At 42.5% G+C, this 11,258-nt stretch overlaps 1 protein-coding gene across 1 annotated transcript; it reads right to left on the bottom strand.

The window, feature by feature from the left end:
• Positions 1–1,786: 1,786 nt before the first annotated feature.
• Positions 1,787–4,249, bottom strand: socs1a (suppressor of cytokine signaling 1a). The gene is made up of 2 exons (XM_039826093.1): positions 3,955–4,249; positions 1,787–2,683 (listed from the first exon to the last, which is right to left on the bottom strand). The coding sequence occupies exon 2, from the start codon at positions 2,624–2,626 to the stop codon at positions 1,919–1,921; it is 708 nt and encodes a 235-aa protein (XP_039682027.1). The 5' UTR covers positions 2,627–2,683; positions 3,955–4,249; the 3' UTR covers positions 1,787–1,918.
• Positions 4,250–11,258: the final 7,009 nt, after the last annotated feature.

Raw genomic sequence — 11,258 nt, 5'->3', positions numbered from 1 at the left:
GGAAGCATTCAGCCCGGCCTTTGCTCCAATGTGACTGCAAATATAACGTGCGCGCAATATGTTTGTCAAACACGTGAGTCATCCATTTAAAGCAAGTACACCCACCTGGATCAGTGTTGCCTCATCCATTGAAGAAAGGTGATATTTCAGCCAGTGTGTAGTGAACAATGGCATTCCTTGTTTAAAAGTCATCTTTTAAATCTCTTCTTTGTGCACTAGGTCAGAAGGGCTTTCAAGTCAAGTATTTTCACACCCCTTGTATGTCTTTCCTCCTGCTTTCTTGTATTATTTCTAGTATTTGAATATGTGCTACATACGAAACGTTTATCCTAACTCTAAAATGAAATGCTAACTGTAACTTTAACCGTGACCTTGATCTAACATGTCTCTGTCAAACCACTAACACCCCCCCCCAAAATTTCCCACTTCCTCCTGAGAAAATTTTAATCTGCACTGGGCCCTTATTAGGTTAAAAGTACTACACACACACACAAATAGACAAAATCACACGTCACCTCTGCCCCTGTTTCTGGTAAGTGTGTGTGTGTCTAAGCGTAACAGTCCAATTACTACCAATGTGACCCCACCCACCTGTCACTTTCACCTACACAGATGATTCACAGTGGTGACAATACTGTACGCTACCGTGTCACGCTTCCTGTCTGTCTGTCTGTCTGTCTGTCCTATTGTCTGTAACACAGCGAGGACAAAGTATGTATGACTGTGTGTGTGTGTGTGTGTTTGTGTCTCCCTCCTTCTCCACCCCTGCTGACTCCTACCTGTCCCTGCACATGACATGAAGTAACAGTCAAACAGTCAAGAAGTAACAGAAAATCGAGCAAAGGTTGGTTTAAATACGTTTTTATTTCAAATATAATACCAAATAAAAAATATAAAAAAATATTCTTGTATATCTGATTCAGTAAAAGACAAACTGGTTACACTTTACTTGAAGGTTATCTACATAAGAGTGACATGACACGGTCATGAACGTGTCACACACACAAGTCTTAAACGTTTATGACATAACGCTTCTGTCATCACGTGTCACGTGTTTTTTTTGGTCATGACAGGTTAGAGTTAGGGTTCACGCGTCATGACTGCGTCATGTGTTCATGACAGCGTCATGTCGCTCTTATGGAGATACCTTCAAGTAAAGGGTTACCGACAAACTTATTCTCTGCCTGGCAGAGATAGTAGAATAAGAGGCGATGCGCCTCCACGTACAGTACAACTTAGCACCAGACCTCGTGACCCCAACACCCTCTGACATCTTCTACGATATTCCACTGCGTGTGGGCAGCCATGACAGCAGATTTTTTTTTAAAAAGACATCAAGTGGTATTTGAGCCATCGGTGCTGGCAAACATTCGTGTGCGATGTAAACATTTCACAACATTAGAGTATTAAAGTCTGCTACAAAAGTCAATCCGACTGGCACCGCAGCCCGTCCCCTCCCACAAGTCCACTCTGTTGACGCTCTTAAAGTCCTTCCACAATAGTTTTTGGGGATCTCTCAACAGAGAGACCCTACAGTTTGTTGATCCCGCCAGGTCTTTTATCTCTGTAATAGCTCTACTGTGGCTGTAGATTTCTCTTAATGCAGCTTTTTCCAACTTTTCACGCTTCCTCATGACCAGAAGGCGCTCCGTCCGTGTGCAAGTCGAGTCTCTGGAGGTAATGTATGTTGAAATGTCGTGCCCGGGCCCGCTGAACACCGCCTGTGCTCGATTGTGGTCATAATGTCTCTTGCGAAACATTTTGCAGCTTTTAAGCTCAAAACGGGGAGACGCAGGCTTGACCTCCAGCACGTGATGGGCAGGTTTTACCAAACACTCCTCCGGTGTACCGGTACTTGGTAAAAACTGCCTTCTTGAAATGAAAAATAATACTATCAAAAGTTTATACGGCATGCTGCTCATAGTTTGTAAGGGAATTCCAACAGGAAGTCTTGGACGACATGGGTGAGCGGCAGCTCCGCCACGCGGCTCACTCCGCCACACAGCTCCATGATGCGCTTCCTGCACAGCTCCTGCAGCGTCGGCTTCCATTTCCTGTACGGGACGCTCAGGCTCTTCTTGGGAGAATTGATGTAATGCTCCAAGAGGGCGAAGAGCGTCGGAAAGGAGCGCTCGTTGCCCGCCAGTGAGAACTTCTGCCGCTTGTAGTCGATGCGCACGCTGACCGGGCCGCTCTTGCCGTGGTAGGACAGCGTGAAGAAGACGTCTTTCTGCCGGCTGTCGCGGATGAGGAAGCTGCCCAGCGGCGCGTCCCGCAGCATGCGATGGGCGTCCTCCACTCCCAGAGGACCCCAGTAGAAGGCGCTGCGCTCGAGCTTGGCCGCCGTGTCCGTGATGACCTTGCAGTCCTCCTTGCAGGAGAACGTGGGGAAGTGGGTCAGATACACCGAAGGGACGGACGCCGACCTCGGGTTCAGATCTAGAGCGGCCTGACGCTGAAACTGCTGAGAGCTGAGAGCGAGTTCGCGCCTAGCCAGCGGCGAAGACAGGGACGAGGAGGAGGAGGAGGAGGAGGACAGGGATGACGATGAGGACGCCGACGGTGACGACGACGAGCTTGACAACTGGGTCTTGTCATGGCCTTCCACTGTGCTGTCGGCTACCATCCTACAGGGGAGAGAGGCCCCAGACCCTCTCCCATCTCTGACCACCACACTGACATCCTGAGAGAGACAAGACAAGACAGAAAGAGTTATTATCAAACAGTTATGTATTCCTAAGTAAAGCAAATTACATTGGTTTTTTTTTACAACCTGGTTAAACCAAAATCAGTTTAGAGTTACACCTTTCTGACAAAATGGTCAGGACAGCGGCAACGCACAACACCTTAGGCAATGACCATTTAAGACCCTAAAGCTCTAAAAAAGGAGAAAGATTTGTAATATTGAAACGTGTGTGTGTGGGGGGGTGTATACACAATTCAGTGACTGTCTCGGGGGTTTAGGTTAGATATTAATTGGAGTTTCCATGGAACGGTGTTTGGTATGACTGTAATCTGCGGTTAGGCCAAAATACAGTCAGCTGTATACTGCCTGGAGACACACACACACACACACACACACACACACACACACACACACACACACACACACACACACACACACACACACACAGGTTATAGTGCTTACAGCAGAATTTATGCTGTATCATTTCTGCCTCAATGACTGAAATACCTGGTTGAAATCAAACTTTTCCAAGCCAATGACAAATAAATAACTAAATAAATGTATACATTGCGAACTGAAAGTAGTATTTGATTTTTTTTTTTCTCCATAAAGCATGAGGGGATACATATCTTATGATACTCAACAGCTGAGTACAATTGACACATTGTCCGTGCCCCAAGCTCTCATCATCACATACCAACAGGCCTATCCTTGTATCCTTCTTCCTGCGTACTTCAAACGTTCAATGTGAATGACTTTGCGTTTGAGTTAAATGTTAACTCCCCCATCCCCCCAAAAAAAAAAAAATAGGTAGGCTAAAGATTAACAGGCGGTGATGTGTTTTGTAATTTTGGGGACTGTTTAGCTTCAATGTCAGGCACATTACAAACAGCCATGGAGAAGGATCACATTCAAAGAATAATCATTTAGAAGTAATAAAAGAAAAGAAAAAAACAGCTGTGGAGTTAGCCTACGTGTTTCTCTTGGTATTTCATTGTCTGCGTTGCCTCGTAAAGTTTTCCAGTTTCCACTGCATGCTGCATTTAACATCTGGACAGTGGGAATCAAACAAACAATGGGAAAACTCCAGCATGCATTTCCTTAACTAAAAAAGTCAGTGCGCTCAGAGGCACGAGTTTAACATTTAACTCCCTTATGTTTCCAATGCACAAGGCCCCCAAAAAAAAAAAAAAAGAAGCCAGCCACGAATCCAAACCCACCCAACAGCAGCCCAGCCTACAGCATAACTCCAGCTGGAGAAGTCTTACCGTTGTGTTCGAACGACAGCGGCTGTTTAAAGATCCGTTGTGCAAACACCGCGATCAAGTGCCACCAGTTATAATGTCCTGCAGGTAATCCGTTACGCAGCGCGGTGATATTGTGGGGGGAGAGTGGGGGTGGGGGCAACCATCGATTTTTGACAGCTCGTAAGCAAAACTCTGTCGACCTGCTGGCTGTGATTCCCACCCGTCAAATCATTCTCTCTCCCGTGTGTGTGTGCGCTAGCGTGGTAAACACTCAGTGACTTTATAGCTCCGGGCCCGTTAGCTCCGCCCGGTTTGGTTGTGCTGCTTCCTCTAACAGCCGGGGCTCGCTTTTAGCGGCAGGCAGCCGGTTTCTCTGAAACACAACCGAAAGTGAAACTGAGCTCAGAGCAGCCCCTATGTGCTCTTTCAGTTCATTTGAACGCAGTTTATTATTTGGAGAATTTCGAGAAAACCGCAAAGCCACATGACAGTAGGACGTTTACAGAAAGACAGGTGACTGATCCGATGAATGCATTTACATGGCTGGGCGCTCACGTAGCGGTGATTTAGGAGAGAGGATTTTAATGATGGCGTTGTATAGTCAGTTCTCTCTCTCTCTCTCTCTCTCTCTCTCTCTCTCTCTCTCTCTCTCTGTCTCTTTCATAAGAATTGTTGATTCATTATTCGTTCTCATTTATGTAGGCCTATAATTAAACATTCATACGTCAAAACATCAGTCATTTCAAAAGAGCACAGGATGTGCTCAGTTTATAATGTGGGCTGTGCCCTGTCTGAAGCGGTTTAAGTCAAATGACATATCAAGTTAAATGTCTTTCATGTCTGGTGTTGGCATTACAGTCTCAGTTGATAGTTCAAGCTGCTTTTGCAGATGTTCCTGATAAAAATCAGGTGCATCTTCTTCTTTTTTTCTTCTTCTTTTAACCTTTGCCCAACATGGTAAGTTCCATTATGATAATGATCTCTGCAATCAGAAAGCATTCTAAAGAAGTCACACAAGAAGGAAAGGTTTGATCTTTATGATAATAAAAAAAAAGAAGATAAAAAAAAGCAGTAGTGAACAAATCAGTTGACTCGAGACACGAGGGAAACCAAATCAGCGCCTCCTCTGCAGCTGCACTTCTTCATTTGTTGTTAACAGCAGGCTCTTCTGCAGAAAAAGATCCAACGGGGCCTTTACATGCGGGATGATTCAAGCTAAGAAATGCTCATATTGTGACATTCCAACAGTCATTTCATAACTTGACTTTCAACACCAAAGCCACATAAAGACAGTTCCCCTGTGAATCCTATTTGTTTTTAATATATTTATATATATTACTATATGTAGTTTTAATGGGATGCCAATGACATATCATAGTACAGTTCATATTCCTGACCTGAGCCAGGGAGGTGTGTTTGTTCCAAATAGGCAAAGTGCCAACTATTTCACATGAAGTCAAATCACTCTGCGGTCATAAACTCCAGCCTATTTATGATATCTGATTATATCAGTTACAGTTTGTGCCAACATAACAGTTATTATAAGTTAGAAGTTATTAGAAGTTGGACATGTATCTCACTTTAACTTTATTCAGAGCTTATATGACTGATTAAGTCATACACGATCATCTGCCAAAACATAGCAAAGCATGTGTACACACACACACACACACACACACACACACACACACACACTGAAAGTTAAGGAAATTAAGACTCAAGGACAACTGGCATTGCCTAAAGAGACAGAGACAGACAGGCATACAGACAGGCAGGCAGGCAGCTGATAGCTATAAAAAAAAGGCTGTGTGAGGTCATAGTAAACCATATATGTGTAATGGTTACTGTCATTTTATAAGGAGTGGTCTGACTCAATTAGTACTCAGATAAACCTGCTGATTCCATTATGTATATCTGGTGTTAATAATGCCCACTCCGTAGCATGAAGATAAAACTCTTGGGCTTTGTATCAGTCTTGATTAAAATGTGTTTGCCCCCCCATCATGGAGACCCTGCAGGAAACAAGCCTGCAACCCAGCATTTTTTTAAATAACCAACAAAAATCATTTGATGTCCTTAAAGCAACATTATGTAACTATTTTACCATAAAATACTAGTGATGTAGTTTTTTTTTAAATTTATTTAACCTTTATTTATTCAGGGAATGTTCACTGAGAGGCAAGTTCTCTTTTGCAGGAACACCCTGATCACATTCACACAGTTCCACATTCATACCTGGAAGCTGCCCAGTACAACCACAGTCTGATCTGCTGGCCACTGAGCAGCTCCACTGGAGCGGTTGGGGTTAAGGGCCTTGCTCAAGGGCACCTCAGTGGTGGTAATGAGGGAGGGACAAGCGCTGCTCTTTCACTTTCCCACCCACATATTTATCCTGTCGGTCTGGGCATTGAACCGACAACCTCCCGGTCACAAGCTCGCTTCTCTAACCTTTAGGCCACCACTGCCTAAGCCCTATACTGGGGCTTTGCACGGCTCGCAGTAGGAGGTTTTTCAGGCTCAGGGCGGGGGGGGAATGCTGGAGGGCAGTGGCGGTGTCGTGCCAGAACCGGAGCAGGGCAAGAGGGTTACGGGACCGGGTTCAGCAGCCCTTACGGATATCATGGCGGAGGCGAAGAGACCGAAGAGGAAGCGAAGAAACCTAGAGGAAAGGAAAGAGAGTGACCGAGCGATAGGAAATCTTGGACTGGCTTTTAGTCGTAGGCGAGAGCTCCGCAAAATCAAAGGCTACAAGCTAGTAAGTACTAGTAACTAGTGGACTAGTAAGTCATATTAGCTAATGTTAATGTTAGCAAAGCCTTGGACTCGCTAGACTTTGATCACATGTAATGTAATCATAACAAATGCATGTGCACAGCTGTCCATATTTATGACTGAAACTGTAGCAAATCTGTAGCAAATCACAAAAAATACAAATGTTATGGAATGTTGCTTTAGGTAACAAAATATACACAATCCAGACTATAACTCCACTGATCTAATGCATCAAAGTCTGTTTTCAGTTCATGGGGAGTAAAAGAAGTTGAGCCTGTTGTGGCTCCGGAGGCAGATGTAAAATTGCCTCAAGTGATGTCACTTGTTAATTGAGGCTGAAGACTACAAGTTAAAAAATGTCTGGGGGTGTGCTGTTAGAAAGAAGTGAGCTTACCAGACCTCTGTAGCCCATTAGGCCCTAGGCTACATTAGCACCTACTAGCATACGGGTCTCGCATTGCCAGACCTTCCTCCACAGTGCTGCGGGGGAGGGTCTGGCTAGTCCACACAGCAATTTCGGGATGGGAGAAAAACGTGCTCTGGTTTATTGGCATTTCTTTAAACCAATCCCAATTGTCTTGGGCGGTGCTAAATGCCGAGTACGAGAGCAATCCGAGGAAGTGGAACGTCGTGGACATAGACTAGCATACAGGTAACACACCTGAATCTCTGACCAAATTGTCGTCCGTTGAATTGCATTGTGGGTAATGAAGTTTTGAACAATGTGTGGAATAAAAAAGATCATATCTGTGGTTCAGCTGCATTGAGTTTTCCCAATGTTATATAGGAGTGCAATGTTAAATTGGTGGAGAACTCTTTTAAAGGTGCCCTTTGACCTCCACAACATTCAACTTTTCAAAAGAAAATGATTATCAGTTTTCATTATGGGACAAATTTGTTGTTGTTTCTTTTCATCATGATTTCCTTTCGACTTGGCAGCAGGATATAATATATCTGATATTAAAGACTAGATTCATATCTCACTACTATCTCACTTGAAAGGGTTAACACACTGTATCAGTGTGCATTTTGTGGGTGTCTTTGAGAAAAATCGCTGATACTGGAAATCTAAGCAACCTTTTTTTACTTTAAACTAGTGTGTGGAACGGTATGTGCACAATGCAAAGTTGAAGCATGCAGAATACATTTGGATCTGTGCAGCGAAAGTTGATTCATGTAAGACGAGAGACTGGAGGGAGAGAGGGAGGAATGGGTTTACTGCTCTCTTATTGACTCTTCTTAATCAGAAACACACAGTACCCCTGGATGTCTGCCAGAACTGTCTCTGCATGTCTGTCTGGAAGTTCTTATGTGCATTGCAGACATATTCTAAATCACCATCGTCTCATATCGTACAATGCAGTTTATAACATGTGCATGTGTCTTGCGTGATTATTTGTTACGCACTCAGTGTTCATTTGCGCGTATGTGCGAACGTACTCCATGAGTTTCATTTCTGTGAAACAGGGAGAGAAACAAGAGACTGAAACATAGGCAGGATAACAGAGTCCCTGCTGTGTCTAACTACAGACCCTTATTGAGTGTATAAGAGTGCATGAATGCAGCGGTCTAACAGAAAATGCACACATGCATTTATATAGAAACATGGTCAGTTGACACTGTTGTAGTTAAAATGATCTGGGATTAGTTTTAATTATTCAAAAGGTATTTGTTGCTGTAGCCACATGGGAATTTGGTAACTTAAGCGTATTGGTTTTCTGTTTCTTTTATTTTGCATGACAGCCTACAGTGTGGGAGGGCTCATCGATGGCTGACAAATGGATGAAAAATGCAACATAATGGAGAAAAATCGATATTTGTTGTTTTTAGTCCTGTATTAAACCATATGAGCTTTGTTGGAGTCTGTCTGAGTTTTTAAAGCTTGAAGGTTTGATCTGAGTCATGACTGCTGATTACCAGCAGTGGTTTGCTGAATATTAGCAGAAGAAACATGTCATGGCACATGCACTCAAGTTTCTGCAGGAGCGAGCTGATGATTTGGTGTTATTGTTTTTTTCACTTTTAGTATGGGCTCTGCAGAGATCATCTAAAGTTTCAATGTACTAATTTATTGTCGACTTGCAAGTTTTAGCTCACAAAAGATCAGATAGTGTTTTGTAAAGTACCCACTTGAGAGCAAAGACATTATATTAGCTGATGCACTGGACCTGTATGTCTCTATGGGCGTGTCCTCATCCGTGGCTTTAATTCAAGTAAATTAAAACTTTCACATCCCAAGGTGTTCTGGTCAGAAGTGACTTCCTGTCTCGGAAAATCCGCACTTCCTTGTGTGGAAAAACAGGAACTTTCTTCAACGCTTATTAACATCACTTTGTTTTTCTTGTTTGACTGTGGCTAACATTTACACAGTTGACAGCAGTGACTAAGGGTTTGCTGATTGGAAATTAGTGTGTGCATGTTGTTTTTTGCCATTCACGTTGTACACCTTTTGTTGTTTTGGTACAGTAAACGTTGTGTCACTGTCCACCTTCAGTCCCCATTTTATCATTATCCTGGGAGTTTTCCCAGCTATCTCATTGGTATTGTCTGTAGTTGAACGTATCGTTTATAGTCTTGCAGATAATCACTGCAGTTACTGTAAGGGTGACATCAACCCCCCCCCTCCACATGCTGTGTACTCACATGCACTTGCTCCATAGCAGAATTCACTTTCAATATGAGGACAATTATGATAAAATGTACCATAAATTATTGTCTTCTTGGCTACACTTTCAGTTTGCTGTATGCTTTCATTTGGATGTAGTGTAATAATAAGGATTGATGATAATTCCGTTCCTATAATAATGGCCAGCAACAATGGTAAGACTTGAATGGCGGTTTAAGTGAATAGTTAGCCGTTATCATCTAGTAAACATTACAGAGCACACATGTTATGTGTAAACCTGCTGTAAAGCTTTGGTTCTGTAGACGTTATGGTGTGGCATACTAAACCAACAATTACTCTGGATTTGTTTGTATGTGTGTGTTTGTGTGTGTGTGTTCTACAGTTACATTTTGAATGGCTCATTATCACAAACCTGTATTTGTTTTTATGATAAGCTTTACAAGAAAGCATAAAACAAAGGTGGAAGTGAAAGAACACAGAATGAATGAAGAAAAATTTAACACATTCATGAGACTGGTTTTAATAATTATGTATGATGCTGCGTTAAAACGCAGGAAAGTTTTTTGAAGGAGATATGACATATTGTATTCTGGGAGATTATCATGTTTATACTTGTTGGATACTGTGACAAGGCAATGCTATTGTTGCCTTTATTTATTTTTTTAGCTGTTCGACCACAATGAAACATGATAATAGTTAATAATTGTACATTTATACATATTTCCCATCCTCTTTGGCAAGCAGACCATAATGTCTCACTGGCCTGAAGCCAACACACCTTAAAATTAAACTCAGCCAGGTGCCATTGTAACCATGGCAGTAGCTCCTTTTTGAATGTTATTGTATAAAGGAGTTGGTCAGAGGGAAGACAGGAACCAGCAGGCCTTGGCAGCTCCTGACAGGTTCCAATCCAGTGAATTTCAACCAGTACTACCTGTATTCATCCGTCAAAACACAATTGATTTGAGATGAAAGTGGAAGTAGAGCTGCTGTGAAATGAGAAGCTGCATTTCAGTGAATCTTTAGTGATTATTCTAAGGAGGTTGAAAAAAAAAACTGCGACATGTATTACTTTCGTATTCACGAAGCAGACAAACTCGTACCGTATCTGGTGCACAATCTAGGTGTAATAAAGGCATAAAATAAGTGACCTATGCACGAAAGGTTATTCTGCTGAATGTGAAATGTCTTCCATGAATTCCTGGTGTTTATGGGAAGACCTGAAGCATTTTCACATTTTACTGCTAGCCAATAAAATCGCTCAGGCCACAATAGCTTCCAGTGCTGCCCAATGGGAAACCTGTTCATGTCATCAGGCTGTCACAATGCATATTAAATGTTAATGTGGGAAAATCTCTGCTCGCATCTCTTAAAAATCTTCTCAATCAGTGATTTTTTTCTTTAAGGTCAGAGTTGGTAAACGGCAAGTTCATATAGAGAACTCAAAGTAGTCACTATCTGGAAAATAATAACTAAAGCACTAAAAAAAAAAATCTCAAAAAACTTTATATATATTCAATATACGTATATATCCCTAATTTGCTCAGTTTGCCGGTCGTCCCCCAGTCATATTTCAGTAACTGAAGAGTCTTCTTTTCCTGTGTACTCTGACAGAACAATGCCATGTTATTGTTCTCGACTTGCTCTTTCCACAAAGTGGGCAGCAGAACAGTGCACAAACAACTCCGTAATCGAATCATTGTTCTGCTGCCGGACACATCTTTAGGTCTGAAATCACGCCATCTTCCTACGAAAATCAACTCCCTTAGCTGTCGTGGCCCTTCTGTTGAAATACAAAGGACATTCAGCAAGAGAATCAATTTACAGTATTACAATTGCAGCAAGTGAATCAACAGGTTTACTTGAAAAGTCAGATTGGCTCTGAGAAACCAGTCTGTTCTGGATAAGTCTAATTAGAGCCTTCCCA

This window comes from Perca fluviatilis, chromosome 15, assembly GCF_010015445.1.
Source record: "Perca fluviatilis chromosome 15, GENO_Pfluv_1.0, whole genome shotgun sequence".
Lineage (NCBI taxonomy): Eukaryota > Metazoa > Chordata > Actinopteri > Perciformes > Percidae > Perca > Perca fluviatilis.
Note: the sequence above shows the minus strand (reverse complement) of the source record. Positions and strands in the feature narration are given on the sequence as shown.